The sequence below is a fragment of the Epinephelus fuscoguttatus genome, linkage group LG20 (genome assembly GCF_011397635.1).
Source record: "Epinephelus fuscoguttatus linkage group LG20, E.fuscoguttatus.final_Chr_v1".
NCBI lineage: Eukaryota > Metazoa > Chordata > Actinopteri > Perciformes > Serranidae > Epinephelus > Epinephelus fuscoguttatus.
The window spans coordinates 22,502,483-22,530,478 of NC_064771.1; the positions used below are offsets into that span (position 1 = coordinate 22,502,483).

Consider the following 27,996-nt stretch of genomic DNA (forward strand, 5'->3'; position numbering starts at 1 on the left):
TCGCTCTGAGAAAGCAAGAACAACAACAAAAAAAAAAAACAGTGACACTTTTGTTTTTAGTAGCTGGTGATTCTTCTTATAGTAACCACAAGTTCTCTGCTCGTGTGTTTAACTTACAATCTACAGTGCTCTTTTGGAATCCCACACGAAATAATCTTTGTTAACATGCACAAAAACAGAACAGAAAACACAACCAAAGAACACTACAGTGCATCGAAAAGGCACCTGTTCCCCAGATACAGGCATTTTTTTTATCCTACAAAGTTACATAGTCGTAGAGGGATGTCGTTAATGCAGCTTCAGTAGCGACGAGTCTCAACAATAATCCCCATGTTCATGTTTAAATGTCTGTACCGACTCCGTCGAGCACTCTACCATATCACACTGACCTTTGTGGGGACAGATGAGATACATTCAAGAGGTAACAAAGTTAACTGCATCTCTAAACAAACGACGATCCGTCTCTGCGACATGATTCACACACTAGACTGTAAAATACAATTCTCAGGTTAAGTAGAGTTCACATTGAAATGTCGATGATTGAAGGCGACCGGAGGAAACATGCAGTACAGTACGTAGAGTGGTTTTATCTTGGCGGCGGCGTCCCTCAGGGTGGGGACTCGTACAGATTGTGGGCTCAGAAATGCTTTGAATGTAAAGAAAATGGCTCTGATCACATTCCCGTTTAAAGGACGTACTTTTCTGTTCTTCAACGTGCTATGGGTGCCGTTCACCGATCCTCCACAGGTTTACGTTTTCAGGGATAGTTCGTACACAGAGTTGAAAAAAAAAAAAAAACTGCATGAAAACTGCAGGTAAGTCATAAATAAAGCAAAATGTGTTTAAATTAATTGTAACAAGCAGTGTTGTTTCAGTATAAATATTCAAATGTTTACCAGCACACACCCGATTTACTTTTTTTATTGCCCTGTCAGATCAAGAATGTCGATTTCTAACATTCTTCACATTATCAATTTGAGAGAATATTGTCAGCATCACCTCGATTAATCCAGAATATCCAACAAAACTTACTCTGCCCTTTCTAAACACACTCCTCCTCCTCTTTATACACCAACATTAACTTACTGTACATTTATGTAATACAAAACGCACTCAGAGTTACAATCACAAGCATAAGACACGACCTAAATATAAATATTGAGTCTTGTTGAGTTATTTTACAATACACATGTAAATGTTTCGCAGCTAGATGCACATGAACTGTGCAGCGAGACTTCACAATCAGGTTTTGATTCAATGTTTCATTCTGGTAGATCTGTGATGATCTGTTTTTGATTTTCATGATCGACACGTTCTGTTACCAAAGACTTCCCAACCTGTCTCACACCATTCTCTTTTTTATTTGACATGAGCATTTTGGAACAAAGACTTTCTTTTTATCTATTTAAGCCGTGTTTCCACCAAGCAGTCCGGCTCAGGTCAGTTCGTAACATATTATGTTTATTTTTCAATTGTCACGTGGATGGTACCAACAGAACTGTTCCAATCCGTACCATCTTCTCGTCACCCCTCTGTTGAGGTACCAAGCACACTGATCGGACAATAAAAGGCGGAGCTAGAAACGCTGCAGTCCATTGATTGGTTGCTCAGACTACAGTGGACTGTGACCACTGTTCCTTCAGTGGCAAGTTTACACACATTAGTGACTCATTCATTTCCATAACCGCTTATCCTGGCTGCAATGTGCCAAACAGTGTAGAAGAACCACTAGTTTGTAACGTGTTTTAATCAGCTGATCTGTTCATTTCGGAGAGGAGGAGACCTGCGGATAAATTGGCTCCAGGTAAAAACCTCCTGAACAATGAACACCAAAGGAATTTTAATCCCCCTAAATCTTACACACTGCTCCTTTCAATATGACTGTGACCATTCCATTTCCTTTTATAGGCCCTCTTGCATGACACACGCTTTCATCATGATTAGATCTTCAAGTGCTTAAAAAAGTGTTTATGAATTTTAGCCATATTATGTGAACTGTGAATATTTTACTTCCTCACTTGGAGAAAAAAAAACAATTGCCTAGCGTCGTCCCTGTGTGCTCCGGCAGTGCTACACCCCTGCTCCACTCTAAACACTGCAGCCTGCTCTTTTTTGTTCTGAAATTGTCTCACAACCCCATTTTGTAGACAATCAGCGAGGTGGAGACGTTCCTCTGGATCGACGGTGAAGAGGAAACACAGCGAGAGATGCAGCTACTACCATCTGTTAACAACCTCGCCTACGTAATAAGAGCACTGTTTGAGGTGGAAACGCAGAACAGTTCAGTTCAGGTACACGTCTGTACAGGTTACATACGGTTCTGAGGGTAATATACTGAAAGTGTTTGGTGGAAACTCGGCTTTAGTGGTTGATTTAAATAGATTTTCATTTCAAGTGAAGCACTGAAACAAGAATATTAAAGAAAAGCTAACCTGACAGCTGAGGACTATTATTTCTGCATTTCAAAGTAAACAAAGGAGAAAGACGTCCTGTCCTTCCTTCAACAGTACAACAGACACTATCTTGACCTTTTGTTCAAACGGACTGCACAGCGGATATGTACCATTTGTTTTTACCACACTGTGCAGTTCCTCTGTTTTGCGAACGTCAAACCATTGGGAGCTTAACTGCTCTCTTCGCAGTGATGCTGAGAACGGCTTTTATACAGTGAGTTTATAATACAAAAAAAAAAAAATGGAGGTGATCCCAAAACTCTCCCTGAAAGGCATGACCAAAGAGTTTCTGAGCTCGCTGTGTTCAACCGTAAGTGGATGTGATGGCTGGTATTAAGTATTTTCAGTGCTGTGCTATGTAACATTCATCGACAGGTGAAAAGGAGTGTTACGCAAACAGAGATCAAAGTCACTTTTCGCCAAAACACATGATGAAAAGTGGAACTGAATGCACTTAGATATCAGTGGTTTGAATGCACTTGACTGTGGACGTGTGTGATTTCAGCCTTCAGCTGCGCCGGACCCTCAACAGGTACATTTTGTGTTGATATTTCCGCTCAGCTGAACTGGCTTGCTGCGTATATTTTTGATATCTTAAACTTGTAGCTGTGCAGTATAACTGACCGAAGCTGTCTATAAGGAGGGTTAGTTTTAGACATTTAGTTTTGTGAATGAAAATTTGGATATGTGTGCACTCTGCAGGGACGAATCTTCCTATCTCATGTTCCTACGTTATTATGACACCACAGTGCATGTGTTTAAATGCACTACAAGTCAGACATCATTCTTGTGGCCTATATACATAATTAGTCTTCCATCAAACTACACTTGGACATGATTATCTACTGTATGATAGCGGAGTGCACTGAACAGAACGTAGCAGATTTACAAACAAGCAAAGTCAACATAAAAATGCTTCTGTTGTTGGTTATGTTCACCATTATTTTCTATGCATATTTTGCTTGTTCACTTGTATAGACGAAAGGCAGCTTGCTTTGTTCAGACTGCTGTAAAAGTGATTCTTATTCACTAACCTGCTTGAGTATATTTTCGGACCGTTTAAAACTCTGACTGTATTAAAACCCCATGACTTTGCTGGCAAAGTTCACAAAGAGAGGATGATTCCTAGAGGTACCTCATCGAAGGACGATACTTGTGTTTTATCAGCTGCGCAGTTCTAAGACGGGGAGCCGTAGACTGGAACAAAAAAAGGGAAGACTGGCTTCAAGTCTCTTCCGGCTAACAGTGAACAGTTAGCGGCTGTTACGTGAAGGCACTTCCTGGTAAAGCTTTCCACAGAGTAGCACCTGGGATCATTTAGGAGTAACCAGTAGAAGCCCTTTGTTGGAAGGAGCCTGGGGTCTGAGCTGGGCTGAAAGGTGTGTCGGTCGGTCACAGCAGGGTGAAACCTAAGATGTACTGCAGGAGTTTGTTCCGATTGGCCTGAGGTAGAAAGGTGCTGCTCAGCTCCAGAGTCGTCACCTGGTTCTCTGTTCTCTGCTTCAGGACCTGTTCACAACACAGGAGGCAAATCTTAACACCAGCTGGAGCAACATGAACACTACCAAAACCCTACTGTCTTTACACCAAACTGTATTTTATGGCGTCTTACCCCAAGCTCTTTGAATGTCCTCACTGTGTTCTTAACCAGGTAATGAGTTGCACTTTCACCTGGAAAAAAGAGATAACAACTAATTAAACCTGTTCATGACCTGGCCTGACATGGTTCAGCATGGAGCTGCGCTTGTGACACAGACATAAAGAGGGTAACCTCCAAGTGAAACCTGAATCTTCCATCGTCGGCTAGGACAAGAACGGTCAGAAGTACCCAACGCTGTTATTCAATGAATACACAAAAACTCAAAGATACTGGTAAAAGAAGCAAAGAGAAACAAGTGGGAATTCATGTTTGAGCAGCGGGGAACCCACTGTCTTCTGTCACTGCTGCTGCTCCTCCATTCGCCTTTAATCTCAATCCAAAGTGGACAAACTACATCTATGGTCTATGGTAATTTAACGATGTATCTTTAGGTATGCTAGAACCCATGGTGGTGAACTTTAGCTCCATGTTGCCACAGATTTGTAAAGCAGCAGGCACTTCCGCTCTGTCTGTGTGTTGCTTGGCAACACTTCTGCTAAATGTCCCTGAGGAACTATATCGCTTGGTGGAAGAATGATTTTTTTTGTTACAGCTCTGCAGTTGTATGCTTCGGTGCACCTCTTACAGTACATTGATCCGTTAACCCTTGACCACCAAAATCTAGTCAGTTCATCCTCGAGTCAAAGTGAATGTTTGTGCCACATTTGAAGAAATTCCCCCAAGGCATTCTTGAAATATCACATTAACGAGAATGACACAGACAAGGTCACAGTAACCTTGACCTTTGACCACAAAATTCTCATCAATTTATTTTTCAGTCCAAGCGGACGTTTGTGTCAAATTTGAAAAAATTCCCTCAAGCTGTTCTTGAGCTATTGTGTTCACAAGGATGAGATGGATGCAAGGTCACAGCACCCTTGACCTTTGATCCTTGACCACCAAAATCTAGTCAGATCATCCTTAAGTCCAAGTGAATGTTTGTGCCATATTTGAAGAAATTCCCTCAAGATATTCTGAGACATCACTTTCACGAGAATGAGACAGACAAAGTCACAGTAATCTTGACCTCTGACCTATTCCAAACTGAACCTCAGTCTGGATGATGTATTTTAATAAGCAATCTTAATCCTTCCTACAGTGTAAAACGTGTGGAAATATTGCAGTGTTACCATAAGCAGCCACTCCTCTCTCTGTGCGGGTGAGCAGGTATCTGAAGAGCCTCTGGGTGTAGTCGGACTCAGTCATGGGCTGACTCAGACTGTGGACAAAGATGGCAGCCCCGCTGTAGGCCTCCAGCACCGGGCTGACGAGTCGCTGAAGGAAGACGAAGAACTCCTGATGTTCTGCCGAAACGCTCACCTGATTGACGAAAACATAAAAGCAGGGACATAAAGTCAGTGACTGGATGTTGCTTGATGTAGAAGTTGGTGCCATGATGGTTCTGTCGGCTGTAATCAAACTGTTTAGATAAACTAACTGAAACAGACCTTCAGATAGCGATCTCTCTGCTCCTCTCCAAAGTCGCTGTCCTCGTCCTCCTCGTCGCTCCTCCATGAAAGGGGCTCCGGGAACTTTTTGGGCCAAGGCTCCTCTGTGGGGCTGGGACTCAGTTCCTCCTGGTCCTCCTGACACACACGCATAAAAACACAAAAGTAAAACCCACCTGGAAAAGTCCCACCACATTATTACACACACACACACACACACAGTTAGCCATTAAAGTTAACAGCATTTCCCAACATGTTCACCATGACTCAACTTTCAGCCTTAGTCAACACAGGTACTTTTATTCTTTATCCACCAGCAGTGAGGTTTGTATCAGTTAACTGACCTCTGCTACGTAGAGAACTCCATACTGGATCAGCCGGGTAACTGCATCATGAAACACCTGGTAAATAGTCTGACAGGGCTGCAGGACAAAGATGGAGGAGAAGGAGAAACACTGAGATGCATTTAAAATCTGTTCAGATCCTCAAAAGCATAAGACGGAACATATATAAATAAATATAAATAATAAATATTAAAAATAATAAACTAACAATGTGCAGGACTTACTGGTGCCACTGCCACCTCATTGATGAGGAAGTGCGAGAGCCCGGCGGCCTTCCGGATGAGTCTCTCCTGACTGAGAGGGAGGCTGCTGAGACCATTGGACGGCTGATCAGACTCTGACTCCAACACCAGCTCTCGCTGCAGTGACAGGACGCTGCATGCTGGAGACAAAGTGTTAAGACATTTAGTGGAAAAAAATCTATTCCTGGGATAACTAGCATGTCACTGATGGACTTTATAACGTCAACAGCAACGTTTGTCTACGACACACTGCTAAACTGATTAGAGATTAGTGATACACCAGAGTGAGCACAACAACAACAACGTCTTGGCTCGACGCACCGATGATTGCATCAGAGATGAAGACATGGAAAAGGCCGTTGCTGTAGAAGTTGAGCTCGAAAAGTGCTGGAACAGTCTGGCTGGGCGCGATGGTGAACTCTCCGTTGCGATTCGCACTGCTGGTCACGTTGACGCAGTTTCCCAGCAGGTGGAGGGCACGCATGACCACGTCCTCTGAGTTCCCCGAAAAGCCCAGATCAAAGTCCCGTGACAGGATCTCCTCCTTCATGTTGAAGAAGTCCTCCACCAGCTTGGACAGAACCACACCCTACAGAAAAGTGGAGGAAAAAAAACAAGCTCATTAATGTGGGAAAAAATAAAAAGTACGGTACTGTTAATGTTCTCTTTTATCCTTTATTGTTAATGTTACTGTAAATTGCACTTATATTTTTACTTAGATTTTTGTATCACTATTACCATCTCTTTACTGTATTTAATATTTATCTTATTATTTATTTACTTATTATTTATATTTATTTTCTATTTATTTAGTTAATTTTTTTTTACTGGGAATTGTATTTTACTGCATTATATAAGTAATTAATTTCTACTTAAAATGTTTTGTGACACTATTACTATCTCTCTATTTTATTTATTTTTTATCTTATTTATTTACTTTTATTTCTATTTATTTATTTATATTTATTTGTATCTATTGAAATATGGTTACTTTTTTACTGTGTACTTGTATTTTTCCTGTATTTTTTAAGTAATTAATTTCTACTTAAAATGTTTTGTAACACTATTATTATCTCTATGTCTTTTTAAATTTTTACAAAATTTATTTCACTATCTCTCTATCTCTCTCCATGTAAAGAGGTATTTAACTATATTTATTTACTTAGGCATCTAAGCTTGCCCTGAATATTTCAATAAACTAAACTGTGAAGAAAAAAGAAGTATGAAAAAAACATGGATTATGTCCATAAATTGGTGACTCCACTGAATAATCAAAGCCAGGATTAAGCACATTAAAATGTTAGACTGGGCTTGAGTTTGTTATATGCATCACTGACCAGTTCCTCAGGACAGAAAGACAGTTTCAGTTATTGTTTTCCATTGTTCCCCACTAACATGAGTGTGCCTGCAGAGGGCAGCGGCCCACCACTAATGTACAGCAGAGAGGCTGCAGGAAAAGTCAGATCCCAAAGGGACGTTCATTACTATCATGCAGAGGTGTGTGACATTTGGATCACCTTGGCATGAGGGAGGGAGCATGATGGGCAAGAGGTGGACGAACAACGGGAAAAAACGAGAGAAAAAGATGAAGAGAAACCTGAGGAAAAGACAGGTGAAGAAGGGAGGAAGATGGTGCAGCATATAGAGGTGCAGCACCAGGAGAGGAGATTACAGAAAGAACATGAAAGGTGGCCAGACTTACCTGTCTGTGTCTGTACAGCAGCAGACAGGCCACGATGTGGGTGGACATGATCGCTGAGGACTTATTAGCCGCTGTAAGGAACGATATAAAGAGGATGCAATAAGCAACACACAACACACTGAAAACATTACCAATATAAAAACATAAACATATATAACAATTTTAATTTACAAGACAAAAAACACGTGCTATGTTGTTGAGCATCCAACCTTAAGGCTCTTCTCAAAGGACACAGGTAGAGGTTATGACATCTACTAAAAGTATGTACAGATGGTGCTCATTGATCTATGACTAACAGCTGTCACACATAATTTAAATGTTCTGCATTTTGCACATTTTATTCACTTTGCATCTTACAGTCTTAAAATAACATTCCCAATCATATAAAAGCATGCAATGTACCAGGTGTGTTTTGGGTAATAAGGTATGATGCTTTCATTTAACACTAAAAACAATATCATATGTGTATGTGTGTGCGTGTGTGTGTGTGTGTGTGTGTGTGTGTGTGTGTGTGTGTGTGTGTGTGTGTGTGTGTGTGTGTGTGTGACAGTGTCTTAGGACAAGGGTTACTAGTGGTCATTCTGAGCTCAGCTCAAGTTCAGGGGTGTAAAGCATGTGTGAGCAGTGGTACTGCATTCCTCCCCTCTCCTGCCTCTCCATCCTCCCCTTCATCCTATTGGCTGAAAACAACATGCCATCCAGCTGGAGGCTCCGCGATTGGCCGAGAGCAAAAAACAAATGGGCCTAGCGTAGGAGAATGCAGCTGAATGAGCTGGGGAGAACCGGTTTCTGTAGTGCAAACCCCATGGCACACACACACACACAAAAAAAAGCAGCCCAGAGTGATGTGAAGCGGACGGGCTCATACCGTGCTGTGTTGGATTTCAATTAATGGAGTCAGTATGATGGATAGGATTTCATGTGACGCGCCTTAGCTCCAGAGAGCAGGTGCATCTTGAGCACAGGATGAAAAGGAGACCTCATGAGCAGGAGAAGACGATAAAGGAGGAATGACTTATAAAGCTGCAGACATGTGCTCCATAAGAAATTTAACTGAATGTGCTGGAAGTCATTCTATAGAACAAACTAAAAATTAAAAGATATAAGTTGCACTGTGACTTTAGAGTGAACAGCTTTAGATACTAAACTGGAGATTCTTGGTGAAGCTGATACTGATCCCTGAATGTTTGATGCTACAGGACTATAGTTAGGGTGCAGTGACTCCATTGGCTGTGGGGTGGTGAGTGTCTTACTGAAGAGGACGTGCTTGGCCAGGTTGTTAATAACTTGTCGCCTTAAGATTTCCTCGGGCAGCTCTCTGTTGAGCTGCTCCACCTCCTGCCCCTCAAACAGCTGAGCGTCAGGTCTGGAAGAGAAACAACAATAACCCAAAATGTCAACACAAAGGTTTCTATATGGTACACATAACACACCAGTTAACGTCACAACTAAAGGCCTTTACACACTGGGAGAGCCCGCAAATATTTCCCGTCAATGCATTTCGCTTAATAAATTGTCCTCCTCATCCTCACCCGACAAAAGAACAGGAGATTTTGGGTTACAAGGTTGAGACAGACAAGAGCTCCACCTCCTCATATAAGAGCTGAAGCTCTACCACGGCTGGTTTCAGACCTACTTTAGGATGTAAGTGGGACAGTTCCTTGGCACGCTAGCACCACACGCAAGGAGGCAGGAGACCAACTACCAAGATCCTGTTGACCCAGAGCAACGTCTGGTAGAGCCAAATCTACTATGAGATACTTTATGAGTTTCTTTTTAGTGAAATTCTCTGAGTGAGTTTCAGTTCCCTCTGGTACACAGTTAAGGCCTTTGCACACTGATTCTGATGCGTTTTATTGTTCAATTTGTTGCGATAAATCACAACACTTGACAAATTGAAAAGACAAATTTCCTCCTTTGCCTCTCTCCACTGGAGTTACCAATCTGACTGTCATCACACTGTCCGCCACAGCTGCATGAAGGGACGGAGCTGTCCTCCCTCTCTGTCTCCACATTTTGTGTGCAGTCCACATCCTGTTCCTTTTCATCATCATCATACACCTATATACCTCTATCTGACCTGTTAAATGTGAGCTATCTAAGCTATGAAAGGATACTGTGTGACACGTTTCTCTGTCTTGTCACGGCTGTGTCCCGCCGCCACATTTTCTTCACTGATTCTTGGTCAAACGTCTCTAAAGGCTTCTGACAGATTTGACTCAGTGTGCAAACATGATTGACACAACGTGAGGGCGTATTTATTTTTAGACATGCGACAATTTCGGACCAAATAAAAAACAAAAAATGTGTTTATCATATGCAAAATAATTGAAACCCACAATATAAGTTCTAAAATAACATTTAGATGATAGTTCAGACTCAGAAAATAAACAAGACATGACTGTAAATAGACGGGTACAAAAAGGCTACTGTACTACTTTCGGCATGAAGTCTTTATGCTGCAAACAAACTGCCTCTCGTGTTTTAAACAAACACTAATCTGAACTGAAGTGAGCTTAATATTTTTTTTTACCAAATTTTATCATTAAATTATAATTACCCTCCAGAAACTACAGCTTTATCTGCTCACTCTTATGTTCTCCTTCTATTTCCCAGCTAATGGCACAGTCATTACATGTCTCAGACAACCACACCATATATTATTAAGACAGGACAGGTACTATTTAGCATGTGAGCGGTACTACACATGCTGTCGGCAGTGGTGGAATCTAACAAACTGCATTTACTCAAGCACTGTACTTAAGTATAAATTTGAGCTACTAGTACTTTATTTAAGTATTTCTCTTTTATGCAACTATCTACTTCTGCTTCACTACACCACACAAACAAATACCCACGTATGTAAAGGATCTGAATTCTTCTTCCAGTACTGCTGCAGGGCACTTTTTATGAAATACTATTGGCTATTTGTGTTTTCACTCGGCTCTGCTGTCACGAGTTCTGAACTTGTGACTCCAGACCAGCTGGGATGGAGCGCTGCTGTCCTTGTTTGTGTACTGTACGACTGTATTGGTTTTATTTTGAAGGCACAGCGCGGACTTGAAGTGACCCCTGGCAATGCTCACTCGAGTGCTGCGCTCAGATGTCAGATAACAGACCCTGCAGTGAAGCAGCAGGAGGGAGAAGTCAAGTTTGGACACGAGAGTTCAGGAGATTACAGGTGGGAATGTGGGACTGCTGGTCTGTTGTCGGAGTAGGATATAATTGTTTGTCAGAGTGTGTGTGTGCCCTTACTGCGCAGAAATAATGATGGGCATCAGGGTGTGCTCCAGGGACACTGCTGGTGGAATATGGCGGCTTCTCTGGCTGTCCAGGTACTCCTATATTAGACACACAAAGGGCTCATTACAAATACAAAGCAGACAGAGAGTGACAGGTGGGTGCTAGCTACAAACTTTTAAAGACTTTTTTCCAGTTTAAACTTCATATAAGCCACATTTATTGTTTTTTTTTTGCTTTTATAGCAAGATTCCTACATTTTGAAGCTTCTTAGTGCTTTGTAGCACTCTAAAATCAAGGCCTAGTCCACACAAACATGTTTTTCTTTTTGTAAACGGGGTTATTCCCTCCTTCATTGTAAGAAAATATCATCCACACCATTATAAAACTATCTCCATCCATATGAAAATGCAGAAACACAAATGAAGTGCTGTCAAGAACATATCAAGTCTTCACCCTGGAAAGAGTTCTACAAAAGGTTTGTTTTAGTGCCCTTAAACACAGTTTACGTGTGTATGGAAGGCCAAAGCGCTACGTTCACAAAAAATACCTGTGTCCGTGTCTAGGCCCGAGAGTGACAGCTGAAATCTGTTATAGTTATAGCTCCACTTGTGGCCTCAACAGCTGTAGTTAGTGTTTTTGTATATAAGCTGATGTAAACCTGCGATCGGTCACCTTTAGGGAGAAGGGCTGGTTGAAGTCAACTCGGACGCAACCGTAGTTCTTCCTCAGCATCCTGAACACTCCGCACGCTATTCCCCACAAACTCTCGTTCTTCTTAGGTTTGCCCTGGTGGGATTGAGGAGTGCACATGGTTATGATGTAGACTTGATAATCACAGAGACATATTCTAGTTATCTATCCCAGTGGTTCTCAACCAGGGGTCCCCAAGGGAGTTCCAGGGTCCCCAGAAAAACAAGGAACAGTTTATTTTCACTATTTAATTCACTATAGAAGTGAGACCAATGTGAGTGAGAGTCATAAGAGTGACTATTCTTGTCGTAAGTATCACTTCCTCCACGGTTATCTCCTCAACTGTAGTTGACAACTATTTGCCTGAGTCCAGACCTTTGAATCCACCCACTCCACCAAGTTCATGTTGACTGAAACAGGGTAGAACAAGGTGATACTTTCATCTGTTACCAGACAAGACAACTAAAGAACTGGGATGTTAATCATATCCAATGACCAAAATCTTTTCAGATTGAGGTCCCTGAAGAGACATCTTACAAAATGGCGGTTAATTTTGGGGTGCTTCACATGAAAAATGTTGAGAACCACTGACCTATCCCGCCCACCACAAACAAAACCTTTTGTCCCCTCATTTTTCTACAGCTACAATCTCAAAAGACAAATACTATAATATCCCTTCTGTTTTTGTGAATGACTGAGGGAAACACCTCTGCTGCCAAGGCAAAAGCACAGACAACAGAAATCACCCAAGCACTCACCAGCTGTTCGCTATTGTAGTTGCCCTCAATAATCCGATCGTAAGAGATGCCAACTGGCACCACCAGCACGTCTGCGATCGACCCGGTGCACATTGTGTCTACCACGATGGACAGCATGCCTGCACGCGCTGTGGACGGCTTACCACTGCGGGAGCGGGTGCCCTCCAGGTAGACCTCCAAGAACTGCTGCTGACGCAACAACTCCTCTGTATACTGAGGGAAGATTGATGAAACAGAGAAAATGTTGGAGTGAGAAGACGAACGATAAAAGGTGGCACTGGATGTCAGAGATGAGACAAATGTGCATACGCTGTGTGGAAAGGTCATGATATTGTTGATGGAAATGCAATTTGTTGCAACATCTTTGAAGTTCTGAAGAAGGTGGAAGGACTGATGCAATGATTTATTGATTAGTTCTCAACTGTTAAATCAATCGCCAACTAAATTTGATAATTGATTCATTGGTGTGAGTAATTTTTGAAGGAAAAATAAGTCAAAATTCTCTGATTCCAGCTTTTAAATGGGAATATTTTTTGGTTTATATACTCCTCTATGACAGTAAACTGAATATCTTTGGGTTGTGGACAAACAAGACATTTGAGGATGTCATCATGGGACATTTTTAGACCAAACAACAACTCACTTAATCAAGAAAAAAAAAATCACTAGACTAATCAACATTGAATAAATCGTTAGCTGCTGCCCTAGGTGGAAGTCAAGTAAAGTGAACGCTGTGCAGCTGCTGTGTGTACGCAGCCTAAACACACAGGCTTGAAAGTGAAAAGTGGGTGGTGGTCACCAACAGTTTGACCCCCAAACACACCGCAGGGGCTGGCCACATGCCAAGGCAGCCATGTTGTGTAACAGTATCCACCTGCGCACAGTGCACAGCTGTCTCTTGCTATGTAGACACTTTTGCGAGGGGAAGCTTTGTTCCGAAATGGACTCGGTGACATTTAGCGTGAGATGTGAAGAGGATAGACGTCCACGTTTCGGCTTTCACAGGAGCGACCAAAATTAGAGCAGGCTGTGCTGCCTGTGAAAGGAGTTTGGTTAATTACATTTCTGTGAGCGACACAGACGTGCCAGATTAAAGTTATATCTTCTATTAAATTACAGTTTTACATAGTCCCCTTGGATATTCTGTTTGCTGGGATGCGCTGTAAAATACTGAAGGTACAAAGGGATAAAATGCAGGCTATCCTTTACAACAGCTCGTCATGTCTTTAGCTGATACGTCTTATCTTAGGGGCACAATACACACTTATCTTAGAGGCACAGTACACAGCCTTTGCTGCTTTCATTACTCTCAACTCTCTTCCACACACTCCAAACATAACAAATTAACAGCAATTCTCAACCGTGACAGACTGGTACAATATTTAAATCTAGCTATTTTGTAGAAAGCACATTTAGAGACTTTGTGTTACAAGAAGCATTAATGTTGACATAAGTAGTCATTCACGTTAGTTCTACTTCAGCTTTTCTCATTAGCAAAAGCTCGCTGATCCACATTATCCAAATACTAGAGCTGAACAAAAGGTTCAGACTCCGGTTTTAAATCAGCCCTAATTTCTCATTCAGTCTATTGAAAGTGCTTCTGCATCAGTGGCTTTCTTGAGATGCAAAATGCACACATTAGGGTGGAAATATATTCCAACATCCAATATATTCCAATTCCTCATTACAGAAGAGTGAAAATTGTGTATTTATTGCCCTCAGACATTCACTTTATTAACTTTTTTGCGCTTTGGGTTCAGTAAATGGGTTTATTATATTTTATTTCTGAATCCAGTATGGAGCCTTGCCTGGGCTGCTCCTTTTTTACCCATGTTTTCCCTTTACCACTCCTGCGTCAGAGCACAGGCAGGCCCCAGGGGGAGCGGTAACAGACAGTTTTTGACAGCACCTAAAGCCCCGTTTCCACCAAATTTAGAACCAAATGTAACTCTTCACACATGGTACCTAGACCTGAGCGTTTCCACCCCAAACAGTACTCTTAAATGAGCATGCCTAACTGCTTACATCATACCTGGAGCCTCAAGGCAAGTTTGATTTTTTGGGACATTTTAACCGCCAAATGATATGTCACTAAAATTATTATCCTTTATCCTCAGAGTCTTGTAACCGCAGGAGTCAAAGCTTGAAGTTTCTGTTCTGTAGCTTCAAGCAGATAAAACCATCAGGTTACACACCCGTCATGTGATACCTTACATATCACGAATGACAATGTATAAACCTCCCTACGGCCCCAACAGAGAGAAACTCAGAGCATACGAGCTGGATCTAGGTCAGTGCGCTGAAGAAAAGCAACATAACTCAGCCAAGTTACTTAGACATTTCTAGAGGATAGCAGCAGTGTCTTATCTAAAAAGGTGAAATGCAATAATTGATTGTACTGTGCACCTAGAAGTGACAGCTACAGTAGAAAGCCTGAAAAAGAAAGAGCTAACATGGGCTAACATTATGTAATAAAGCCTTTTAACTCTCCCCGTCCATCAGTCAGCAATGAAAAGAGCACTCACAGCAGGAAAGCACGAAGACAGCCTGCAGTTATGTAATTAACCATGCCAAGAAACACGCACACATGTAGACACACACACACACGCACATTAACTGAATTTAGCAATGGTATGTCAAACCTGCCATAGAAGATAAATAGACTCATGGGACTTACTGCATGCAAGAGTGATCTGTACAAAATGTCTTTCTTCCCATCCCCCGTCTCCTCCATTTTCCGTCGTATGAAGAATCCTCCGAGTTTACGGATAAGGGTGCTGAGAAGAAAGAAAGTTTGATCATGTTTCTACACTGGCAGCAGTGTGTCCTTATCTTTTATCAGACGTGTAATTGCTACAGGCCAAAAATTTGAATTATGATGTCTCTGCGATTAAATGCTATCCCTGTACTGTAGTGATTCTTGGATATTGGGAGCTTTCAATGTGATTTAAATGACAAAGTGTTGCTGACCACTAAACATAGCTGGTTCAATGCTGGTATGATGCAAATATACCAATTTGTATCCAATTCCTGGCCTTACTTATAGATTTCCACACATTTCTACACATTTTTTTGTTGAACCCATCAGTTGTATAAATCTCTATAATGTTTCACTTCTTCATTTCCTTTCTGTTCCCTCCTCTGTATCCGGTCACTAGGTGTGTTCCTGTTCTCAGTAAACATGGTTCAAGTTGGTACTTCTGGGGCTCCACATACTACTTTGGATTAGCTTTAGAAATATTGGTTGACACTAAAACACACTAAAAAAGACAGGTGACAAGGTTGCAGGTGCGAATACTAACTACTGTTTGAAGCAGGTTATGATAAAACAGGTTCACCACCTTTTGTCAGACTGCTATCAATATTCCCTTAATGTAAAATCAGTGTCAGTCTTTAGTCTCACTCCTTAGTAAACCATTTATTCCTCTCTGATCTTTGTCCAAGGAATTCTCTTTCTTCTGATATCAAACTGATCTTTGTGTTTCCACTTACAGAGGGCAGAAACACACCTTACTGCAGGATCAAACCTGACACGAAGCTTGGTGAGCTTTTTACCTGAGGATGGGGATGCTCAGGTTGTTTCCAGCAGCGATGTGTGGGGCTTTGATGTTGTGACAGAACAGGATCAAGGTGATGAGCAGGTAGTCGATGTGGGATTTGTGCACAGGGAGGAAGACCATGGGCACGTTTTGCTGTGAAGACGAAACATAAAGGGTTTTTTAAACAAACACTATTTAGTTTAAACAATAAACACCTTCTTGCACATTTTGTGGAGCAGAGTTTCTTCTGATAGTACAATAAATTTCTTTGTATGTGTAGTGCCGACCTCTGTAGCTGCTTTCTTGACCATTTCCAGCTGGCCCTTGTGGATCTGGATGCTCCAGAAGAAACCATTAAAGAGCCTCAGGAGGACCCACCCTGTCAGCCTGAGGAACAAGGAGAGTGTGAAAAGATGTGGAACAGAAACAAGAGTCCAAAACTTAAGTGGTGGCATTTTAGTGTAAGGTGACATAATGTAAGGTGTATAGCCAATTAGTCACTAAGGCCCTGATCACACAGGACGCGTTTCAGCAGTTGCAGGCTCCTTTTTGTAATTGATTTTAATGAGAATGAAGCTTTTGGCTCATTCTTGCATTTTGCCAGAGCACTCCCAGCGCCTCAAGTTGAAAAAACTTCAATATGGCTCGACGATAGACAGCAGGTTGTCAAACTGCCCCCGAGTCATCCTAAAATATGCCTGGAGACGGCCATCATGGAGGCAAAGCTCCTGGACCAACTGGTGGTACTCCCTGTGATCCACCCTCTTTTTGGGGGTCTCATACACCCCCCCAAAAATCTGTTTCCCTGTGACAGCCTCTCACCCCCAACCACAGCTACATCGAGTACCCCCTGCCTGATCATTTTAGGGACTACATACTAATTACTGTCAAATAAATTAAATAAATAAACAGCCCAGCAACATCAATTACTAACTGAAAAGCACATGAGGTGAGACTTCTGGTTTACAGTACGTGCCTGATAAAGGCTGGTGAAATGTTGGCCACCATCTCCTGAAGAAAGGCCCTGGCTTTCTGCTTCACTTTACTGACTGCTTTGTGATCCTGGCCAGGCTGGCTGGATGCAGCATCCAGGTCTGTGGCTACGTTCACAATAGCGCTCTCCACCCTGTAATGGTTCAAAGCATGTACAAAGGAATGGAAACACACACATTAGAGTTTTATTCTCGACAGAGGCCACTACATACTCTCATGACGCTCAGCTGCACATGGATGGCACGATTTAGGGCTACACAATTAATTGAAATATTATCAAAATCGCAAAACCCCTAGCATGTTTCAATCAGTGTCTCTCGTTACGTCGGCCTTTACCTGCTGTTGTTGAGCACATTGTCCACTACGTTCCTGGTGAACATGTCCTTGTTGACATCTCTCTCCATGACAAACAGTACATAACTCAGCCTGCGAGCCAGCCAGCCCCGCTGCCTACATGAACACACACAGACACACATATGTGCACCAATGTATACACAGACACATATTCTCATATATACTGTACAAATAGCTACACTAATGAATTCAAAACATGGTCTCTGTTTGTTAAACAGATTAAATTAAAACGCCTTTAGGAACCAGAGATCAGCTTTGGTTCTTACACACAGCTTTCTTACGACAATAGCCGCTGTGTTAAGGTCAGTTTTGTTCCACTTTGCTGACCTAATGCACAACACTGATTGTGTTAGACAGAGGAACAACACCATTTTGTCCATATTGAATTCAGCCTGTCTTGGCTTGAGCATATCTCAGCCTACATGCTTACACGATGCAGAATAAAAACTAGACCCAAACTAATTTCAGTTATTCCTGTGCTATTTGAGTATGGAGTAGGGCTGGGGGGGTTAATCAAATTTTCTTTTTGTTTAAGGTTATTTTTTGGGCTTCTGCCTTTTTATTAGACAGGACAGACCTAAGTACAAAAGAGGGAGGAAGAGAGGATAACATGCAGTGTTTCGTCACAGGCTGGAGCCGAAACCACGGCCGGCGCAGAGAGGACAATGCCCATGCACATGGGCCGCCAGCTCCAACCACGCAGTGACTGGGTGCCCCCAAATTTTATTTTCAATTATGATTATTGCTTCTAACAATTAGGAAAACAAGACAATCAAGATTTAAAAATTATTGTTCCACATGAAATTTGCAATGATGCTCTCATTTTGTCTTGTGTTATAAATCCTGCGCACACCTTTCATTAAAAGCAGTGTGCTCAGTGTTGCCAAATTAGCAACTTTCTTGATGAATTTAGAGACTTCTGAGACACTTTTTGTGACTTAATTTCTAAAAAGCAACTAGCTGCCAGGGAAAAGAGAGACATATGTCGAAATATATCATATTGTAATTAATTCCATTGCATGCTGCTCAGAGTGATCCTAGTCCAAGGCTCTTCTGCCAACAGCTTGGGATGTCTGCCTCTCCTCTTGTGCTGTGTTTATATTTCTTTCTTTTTTTTTAAATCCTTTTTTAACTAAATTTGTTCAGTTGAAGTATATTCAAAGTTCCAAGAAAACCCACTGTTAAAAAGACAAGGTTTTTTTTAAGTATAATAAATGCATGATTTTTCTACAGTCAATGAGTAATTGTGTTAAATAATCACTATCTTAATGTTGACCAAACTGTCATGATTAGGATTTTGCAATAAGAAAGCAGCCCTAATTTTGATCATGATGACAAACAGCGTCTAACCAGAGGATCACCTTGAATTTTGAAAAAGCAAAGACTCACACCATGCTGACGTTTATTCCGTTTGGGGCTGATGTATTCAGCTGTCTCACTGAGTTTTGCCTGCTCAGGTCAGTCACTGGATGCATGTGTCAGGTGTCCACTGACAAACACTTTAAATTATTCATCTGGCTCCCTTTCCACTGTTTCACAGATCCACCCTCTTGACTTAAAGCCATGTATTATACACAGGGTTTTAGGAGGGTCGGCACCTGTCTGTGCTGTTTTGGCTATGCTATACAAGAGGAGTTTGAGCTCTCTTTTTTGTTGCAAGGTGCAAGGCACAAGTTAAGCGTCATCAAATACCAAAGCAGCTCTTGAAAGCCAACCAGCTCAACAGTAGTATTAAAATGTTGTCCTCTTTGTTTACCTGGTGTGGGTCTCATTAATGTAGATGACGTTGCGCAGTCCCAGAGATGGAATACTGGGGTTGAACAATTTCTCCTGCAACCACAACAAAACTGATTATTATTATGAGGAAGAAGACAACAACATAACTTCAGCAAAGAGCCTTAGAGACAGTGACAGGTTTGTACATTTGAGGAATACATAACATTTTTTGGTGACATTTTTTGCAAGCAATGCAGACTGGAAACCAGATGAGCAATCTTTACAGAGCTAAACAAGCTGGAGTCGTAAATGTCTCAGCATGATATACCGTGTCAGACCGGCCTAACAATTACACAGTGTTAGTCTGGTCTGATTTTGCATGACTGTTATTTACATGCTGGCTTGTCACATACTCCCTGTACTTAGACTAGTGCTTTAAACATTGCTTTGCAAGACATGCCTGTTGCCTAAGCTGTTAGAAATACAGAAGAAAGGACGCGCACATCCCCAAAAGCCCGTTTGGGTTGGGTGCTGGATCTAAAAAAAATCAACAATGAACAGAAAAATAATGAATCCGCACACCAAAATGAGCTCCCGTGCATTTTAATAGCGTGACGTTTCGAGCTCTACGCTCTTCCTCAGAGCAGTCTGAGCGTGACGTTTCGAGCTCTACGCTCTTCCTCAGAGCAGTCTGAGGAAGAGCGTAGAGCTCGAAACGTCACGCTATTGAAATGCACGGGAGCTCATTTTGGTGTGCGGATTCATTATTTTTCTGTTCATAAGCTGTTAGAAATGCCACAGCCGAGGCAACTAACCTATTAAATTTTCATTTTTGATATAATTTTGTTCTTTATTTGTCCATGACACAATCCACAGGCAAACTGGCAGCTGAATGTAGCTTTCAGGTGTCCTTCTTTTAACACACAACACAAATGCAATTAAGGAGGTTAGTGTAGGGTCGGCTATAGTACGGCGCCGCTGGGGTAGAAGTTAGGTGTTCAGGGCCTCGCTCAAGGGTGCCGCAGCAGTGTGCAGGAGGTGAAGTGACATCCCTCCAGCTGCCAAATCCCACTCTACACTTGGTCCGTATGGGGACTTGAACCGAAAACCCTCCAGTTCCCAAGCCAAGTCCACAATGACTGAGCTACTGATGCCCCTTATGTGTATGTTTAGTGTTTCCAGCATCGTTTTTTACCAGCCACTCAAAAGATAACGATTTTTTTTAGCTGATGACCTCATAAAATCTACTAGCAACTTGCAAATTTCATCAGCATTTGGCTGGTAAATGGTGCCAATTTTCATTGATTTATTATTTACTTGTTCATTTGTAAAGGACAAACACATATGACATTGCGTCCTATGTGAAATACAAAGTAGATGCAATGCATACAGGTGTCTAGCCACGGCTAATTTGCAACCCCTGTCCCTGGTTAGGCTTTTAGAAATAAAACAGTAAGAGTAAGATAACTAAATTTTGTGCGTTGTGTAAATATAATAGGATCAACCAAACACTGGCAAATGTATTAATCCTAAACAACTTTTCTTTAGTTTACTGACTAACATGCCATGGTTGATTCACGTAAAAACAATAGATTTTAATGCTGACTTGGACTCAAATGGACCTCTTTAGTCCTCACAGCCACAGTAAATTGTTTTTGGCAGATGCTGTGTGCTGCATATTGATCCTTTCCTCAATAGTTTCCACACATTTACATTAGAACAAATAATACCCGAGATCTGACTAGATTCTCCCTAATGAACTCATGTTAGACTTAATTATCTGTGGTGTAACATTACCCAGCTCTGTGGTGTACAGGAGTGACAGCAGCGGCCCACAAAGGGCCTCTTCCTGTTCAGCAGGCCCTCCTTCCACGTGCTGGCGACGCAGCGCAGGACTGAGGGGCTGGTGCTGCGGTCCTTTAAACACATCCACACATAAAAAAATCATTGCAGGTAAAGGTCATGGAGGAACAAAGACAACTAATGCTGAGACAAGATTAGAAAAAGACAATCCGACAAGATGTGTAGTGCTGATCCTGCTGTATGATGGCACGATGAAGATGAACTGTGGTCTGGGTCTGTGGCTTACCGAGTCATCGTTGGGATGTTTCCAGCGGTTACACCACTGCTCTCCATTGTTGACCTGCAGCAACAAGCCATCTGACAGCTCCATGTTCCCTGCTGTCCTTGCCTCTCCCTCCAGATCACACACCACTAGCTGGCAAGCTGTTAAGACACAAGGATATCACAAGGTTAGGCTTTCCATGATTTCAATGCAGACATCACTGCTGGCAGTATACAAGTTTCGTTCTTTAAGCAAAGCACTTAAGATAATATTCTAATTCACTTTTTTTTTCACCACAAAACTCTGATCATACTTCAAACAGACCACATGAGCATCTTAAAATAAACCACTGACAGACAAAAGGCAGATTATTGCAGATTACAAACTGAATTGAGCTTCCATTCAGTGACAAAGCCAGAGAAACTGGATGTATACAATAGCTAAAAGAATATTTGGGCCTCTCCCACACGATGCATCACCATGCTGGTATGATTTAGGATTACTTAACACCTGTTTGATCCAGTTAGGACAGATTTTCTGAGTAATATCAGGGTTACATTGTTTCACTCATCCTCAGACACTCCGGACGCAATTTATGGGCTGGTCTCCTGTGGTTCAAATAACAACCCACAGCAGAAAGTATTGTACATTACACAGCTACACGCCCAAAGATCTGAGACTGAACGACCTTTGGGAACAACCAGGTGACAGCCACTACCTGAAAGAAAGTCTATTGATCATGTAAAATGGCTGGATTTACTTACATTGGTTTTACTTTTTGCCCCTCAGTGATGCAAACATGTTCAGGTCTATGTTTACTTGTTTATGTCGCACTACTGCTACTGAGCTATCGTAAATAACCACAGTAAATGTGCAGGGTAAAGACTTCCTCATTTTAAGAGCCACTCAAGCATCCTCAAACATCACAACATCTTACTTCCCTATATGCTAATTGGAGGATACAGCCACCTTTGAGGATAGTTCACTTGAACTTAAAGGAGCGGTGTGTAGGATTTAGTAGCATTTAGAGGTCATGATTGCAATTGCAACCAGCTAAAACTTCCCCCATGTGCCAAGTGTGAACTCCCGGTTAGCTGAACTTCGGAGTATGGGATCAGAGCCTGTCAACATCCCGACCTCTGACCAATCAGATCACTGAAGAAAAAAGTATCCATGGACTGAAGTCTAGAGTCTCAGGTTAAAAAAAAAAAGTAGCATATATGTTTTTTAAGGTCAGTAGAATCATTTCATTGTTTCAGGGCTCTATCTCCATGGTTTTAAAACAGATCTTCTAACAAACACAGAGATCATTCACACACTAAACACATGATTTTAGCTGTATTTGAAATTATGCAAAGTTAATTTTCGTCCACAGTGATAGTGATTTTATTTCACACTTATGAGACACCTGCCTGATGATAACTAGAAAAAAAAAGCTAATATTTTATCAGTAAAATAATCCACACACGTTAATAGTCTCCCTTTATTATAATGCAACATTTCGGTAAGACAGACCTCATCAGTCATCAAACGGTTTCTTTCCACTCCTCAGTAGCAGAAACAGTCCGGCGTTTCTTGCAAGTGTTTAATATGACATATTCAGAGTAGTTTCGTCATTTTCCAACTAAATAGCAAAAAATAGTCTCAACTGGTGTTGTATTTTTGGATAGTATTTTCAATGTTTCTACGTTTTCCGTCATAAGATTACAGAGTATCGATTACATCCTGTGTCACTGACATTTTACTGTCTCTCAGTCGCAGACACTTTCTGTACGGTTTCATTTCATATGATTTGAAGCAGCCCACTTAATTCATGGTTCTGATGATGTCACTCGTAGTTAACACCCCCGCCTCTTTCACATGAACACGCTGGTGGCTGGACAGGAAAACCCAGAGTTGACTGAACTGGTTGATAACCAGCTTTGTAGTACTGGTTATGCAGACAGACAATGTTAGGGTCAGTCAAGCCAGATGATCAAACGATATCCTGGGTAACTGGCTTTGTAGTGCAGGCCTCAGGGGATTAAAGACAGTGCAAACACTGAATAAAGCAGTTTCATGTTTAAAATCTGTGTTTTTCCAACGCTGTTCGGCTCGTCGCAGACAGGCACCTGCTGATGTGTGCTCACCTTTTATCTCTGATAAAGCAGTTTTTACTGGGAGCCGAGATTTAAACCAGTAAAAACACTCAACAAAGCCATTTCACATTAAAAATCTGTGTTTTCCAATGCTGCTCGTCACAGAGAGGCTGCCAAATCTGGTGGCCAACACGAAAACGTGAAAGGCACTATAAAGAGTCAGGGTTTGGTTTGTCCGTTCTGGGTTACTGTAGAAACATGGGGGACTTTGTGTATGAGGAACCGCTCCCTACGTAGATACAAACACCTAATTCTAAGTTCCCGATAATACAATTCTTATTTTTAAGTTATTATACACTTAAGAAAACATACTAAGGATATTATATTCCATTTCTGACAATATATCCTGCTAAATCCTACACACTGGACTTTTAAATTGAATGAACTTTGTCAAACTAAATTGTTCTGTGTATAAAATAATAATTAATAAAACAACATTCAATTATTTTGCCACCAAAGCAAGCAACACAACTGCTATCTTTTATCTACACCAACTGCACAGGTTTGCTTTACAGTAAAAAATACCAGTTTATCACAAGTCAGACAGTTAGCCTTAGCATAAACAACACATCATCTGATGGGCTATAGTGGGTACTCTAAATTCAAACAATAACCCATTAACTTGTACAGCTCTACAATACATCATATTAAGGAAACCTGCAACACAGAGGAGGAAGAGGATCAGTCCCTTTTGTTTTCACTGTAGCTCTGTTGCAGTTTGATTAACTATTGAGTCATTATTTATAAAACATTTACCTACATGTGATTTATGATCTACAGATCTCACAATGGGTTTATTAGACATCTTTGCTGTGCACTGCATACCTACTATTAAACCATCTTTAAATAGCTTTTGAAGGTTTATAACAAATCATTTACTAAGAATAGGGCTGGGACATTTTTAATATTTGTCAGATGTCACCTTAACTGTTTTGGGCAATCCAGGACTGTCTTGTTGACCTTTTACTACAATGGGGGTGTGCAGCGTCTGGGGCCCAAACACCTACAAAGACAATGGAAAACTTTGCCATTGTCCCAGTCTGCTTGTTTTTCCCAAATTGTTCATTTCACCAATACAAAGAGAGCAATTTTCAGAAAAAACCGTGGCTAGTGCCTCTGCTTTGTTTGAAAATAGGCTAGTGAGTCACTTTATGAATGAATTCCTTCGCACAAAATATTACAGTATTATAATGAGTGCAGTGTATATCCGTTTTTCCTGTGAATACTAAATCTAAGGGAGACGGCAGACATTCAAGCCTCTTGGCAAGAATTTAACCAGTCCAGCAGCGGATGAATGCCTGTAAGCTATTGTCCTGTTGTAGTGTTGTTGTGGTGGTAGTAGGTGATACGCACACTGATGAGGGAAACTGGGCTTTCAATGGGGTCAACGACCGAGAGTGCTCCAGTTGATGGGGTGACTTTGTTGGACGCCAAACAAAGAAGTTGAAAATGAGGAGCTGTGGGGATTAGGTACCAGGTGAAGGGAGCCATAATGAAACATTAGTGTTTCCATGCAAGTAAATATATTGGCTAATGTGGAGTAATGAGGCAGCGGCTATGTTGGAGCTTTTGTAGTCTTCCAATGAAGAAAATAATCAATACTTTGATGTCCATCTTCTCCAAATCATATCCTATCATAAAGTACTCAATTCAAATTGAATGCTCTTAATATCAATATTTTTTACCCGTGGTATCAAAAATGGCATCAAAAATGGCATCGAATATCAGTATTTTTCAAGATATATCATCAAAGTTATAAATTCCAGTATTGTGACAACTAGTGAAAACACAGCTTTGCAAGCTACCAATTACTTCAAACTGGAAAAAGCTGAACTACAGCAAAGCTACTTGAGGGATAAAACTTGTTTGGTTTAAAGCTGCTTAGAAAAAGCAGTTTAACCTACTTTGTAAAATCTCATTCATCTCATATAAATTCATTTATTCGTTTTCCGAAACCGCTTATCCTGTTAGGGGTCGCAGGGGGAGTCTATCCCAGCTGACACTGGGTGAGAGGCAAGGTACACCCTGGACAGGTCACCAGACTATCACAGAGTTAACACATAGAGACAGACAACCATTCACACCTATGGACAATTTAGAGTCACTAGTTAACCTGCATGTCTTTGGACTGTGGGAGGAAGCTGAGTACCCAGAGAAAACCCACACTGACAGAACATGCAATTGCCCCAGGGTTCGAACCAGGAACCTTCTCACTGCGGGGTGACAATGCTAACCACTGCCACTCAGTTTTGGTTTTTGCAAAAAGTTCCCATTTGTTCACAGGTCATCAACCAAACAAATAAAACACCCCACAATTCACTGGAAACTAAGTGCAAGTAATGTCACCAATGTCCATTAGGCAGGTGGAGATATTACACCAAAGCAGGATTACTGTTAGCCAGATAACCTCTAAAATAGCATGCAACAACTTCTGTGAACATCAGTTCATAAATTGCAATAATCAAGATTTCTAACTAATTGTGAAAGGGGGTTCAGTTGCAGCAGAGAAGCAACGGTAAAATAAAAATAAAAATCATTCCTTTTTCGTTTTATGCCCCAAATTTGTTTACAGTTCCAGTAGTTAGCTACACAAAAGGGGCAAAACAAGTAATTTAACTACTTGAGCCACCATGCAAATATGAATCTGACACGAAGTTAACATGAAGCAAGGAACACATCAAAAGATGAACATGGTGATACCACATTATGCCAATTGTCAAATTCTACTGGACAGTTTTGATCATTTTTATATTTCAGTTAAGTATTATTATATTTCAACTGTGCAATAATGACTTTAAGGTACAATAATTATTTGTAACACTGTCCTGACTGTAGTAAAACAGGTGCACTGCTTACAGCAATACTCTGCAATATCCATCAGTATCTTAATTAATTCTCAGCAACACTACTCTTGAATGTATATTTAACATTAACTGCACATATTGGGTGAAAGGGGCCAACCCAGCCCACTAGATGAATAGACTAAGAGATGCCAGGTTTCAGGAGCAAGTTAAACAATGCAGACTTAACGTAAATCTGCTTCAGAGGCTCTTCCACCCTGACCAGGATACAGTTCTCTGATATAACAATGAATACTTATTGTTACCATGTTTAAAGATATTGAACACTGTGCAAAATACTGCCAGTTAGCAGCTTTAGTTCAAAAGAATCTGTATCAGGAAATGTGTGGATAAATGCACATGTAATGGCAGTGAGGAGTAGACTGACTGAATGTGGGAAAACTAAATTAAATTACACTTAATTTTCTTAAGACACAGGCTGTTCATCTGTTTTGTAAAATGATGGACGTCTACAGACTGTACATGTAATTCTTCACACAAAAAAAGGGATAATAGTGTAGCATAAGGCAGTTTTAAAAAATATTTTTTACACATATTTTATATATTTAAATATTATACATACTAGGGCAAAGACTGAAGCACAATGCACATATCTTAACTTAATATTTTTACATCTTATCTCTACTTTCTGTAATTCCCTATTGTCATCAGAGCGACTGTAATGAACCGCAGTCTCCACCCCGGGGGTCCAATTAAGCATTTCTGATTCTAATTCATTTCAAAAGCTGTTCACATTATTTTATTTACTTATTTTTATTGACAAAGACACACACTGTAAACGAGGCTGGGTTAATCCGTCTCACACGCTCCAAGCTGTCTGCAATAAGCAGGTCAAACAGGAGAAGTCTGTGTGTGACAGATGGGGTGTGTGCAGATAACTAGCCGTGCAGACAACAATGGCACACACCAGGCAGCCCGGTGTCTAGTGTGGCTACACGGTAACGCCGGTTCATTCACACATTAACGACTCAGTTCATATGTACCTGGTTAAATGGCTTCAGTTGGTGCCCTGTGCTGCTTCCTGTCGCCGTGTCCCTGGCACACTGTGTGGCACGCTGCCGAGCCTCATGTGGCAAAGCTAACGCTTCGGCTTAAGGCGCTCGCGATGCCCAGAATGGAATCCATTTAGCCGGATGCTAGCCACGTTAACGAGCAAACGGTTTACGTTAAACACATGTATGTCGCAAGCCGAGGTTAACGTTGGATGTAACGTAAAACCCCAGACTGTCAAGGGTCCTCGTGAACTCAATGTCAACGTATAGTTACCGGCTAACGGCTGAAAGTGCCGTTAAAAGATGTTTTAGCCTCCACCGGTGACAATGTCACCGACGCGGTGTAAGCTAACGTTACATAGCAGTTATTGTTTCCATGACAATACACGCGCCGCTTCAGTAACAGTCACTTCAACGTTGAACATGTAGCTAGCATTAGCTCGCTAGCACCGGGGCTCGCGAGACCGAAAATTCCCCCTTACCTTGGATGTCGTATGAAGCTGAGTCATATCTGCAGATTATAAAGTCGTCGACAGAACCGCAGCCGGTCGTTGGGCTCCTCCGTGTCCTTGTGCCTCCCTACAGCACCTCCTCTCTGCTCCTCAGACCGGACGGCCCGGCTCTGACACTGAAATGTGCCACAGGAGAAGGCAGGTGGTGTTTTGGTACAGCAGCGGCGGAGTGCGAGAGGTGCAGTGCTGCCGGCAGCCGGGAGAGGGCAGCACTACACCAACACGACCACTATTTATTTATTTATTTATTTATTTATTTATTTAGCAACTCACTCACCCCCTTTAAAAAAAAGAAAAAACAACATCA

At 41.4% G+C, this 27,996-nt stretch overlaps 1 protein-coding gene across 2 annotated transcripts; it reads right to left on the bottom strand.

The window, feature by feature from the left end:
• Positions 1-1,313: 1,313 nt before the first annotated feature.
• gpam (glycerol-3-phosphate acyltransferase, mitochondrial) lies at positions 1,314-27,859 on the bottom strand. 2 transcript variants are annotated; one of them, XM_049563467.1, is made up of 21 exons: positions 27,660-27,859; positions 21,211-21,347; positions 20,919-21,038; positions 19,162-19,235; positions 17,388-17,501; positions 17,035-17,184; positions 16,346-16,445; positions 16,075-16,211; positions 15,197-15,296; positions 12,520-12,732; positions 11,744-11,857; positions 11,084-11,169; positions 9,082-9,194; positions 7,829-7,899; positions 6,448-6,715; positions 6,109-6,266; positions 5,885-5,962; positions 5,541-5,678; positions 5,223-5,412; positions 4,066-4,124; positions 1,314-3,962 (listed from the first exon to the last, which is right to left on the bottom strand). In XM_049563467.1, the coding sequence occupies exons 2-21, from the start codon at positions 21,292-21,294 to the stop codon at positions 3,846-3,848; spliced, it is 2,484 nt and encodes an 827-aa protein (XP_049419424.1). In that variant the 5' UTR covers positions 21,295-21,347; positions 27,660-27,859; the 3' UTR covers positions 1,314-3,845. The 2 variants fall into 2 exon arrangements, with proteins under 2 accessions (XP_049419424.1, XP_049419425.1); XM_049563468.1 differs by lacking the exon at positions 27,660-27,859 and adding an exon at positions 27,169-27,614.
• Between the last annotated feature and the right edge of the window lie 137 nt (positions 27,860-27,996).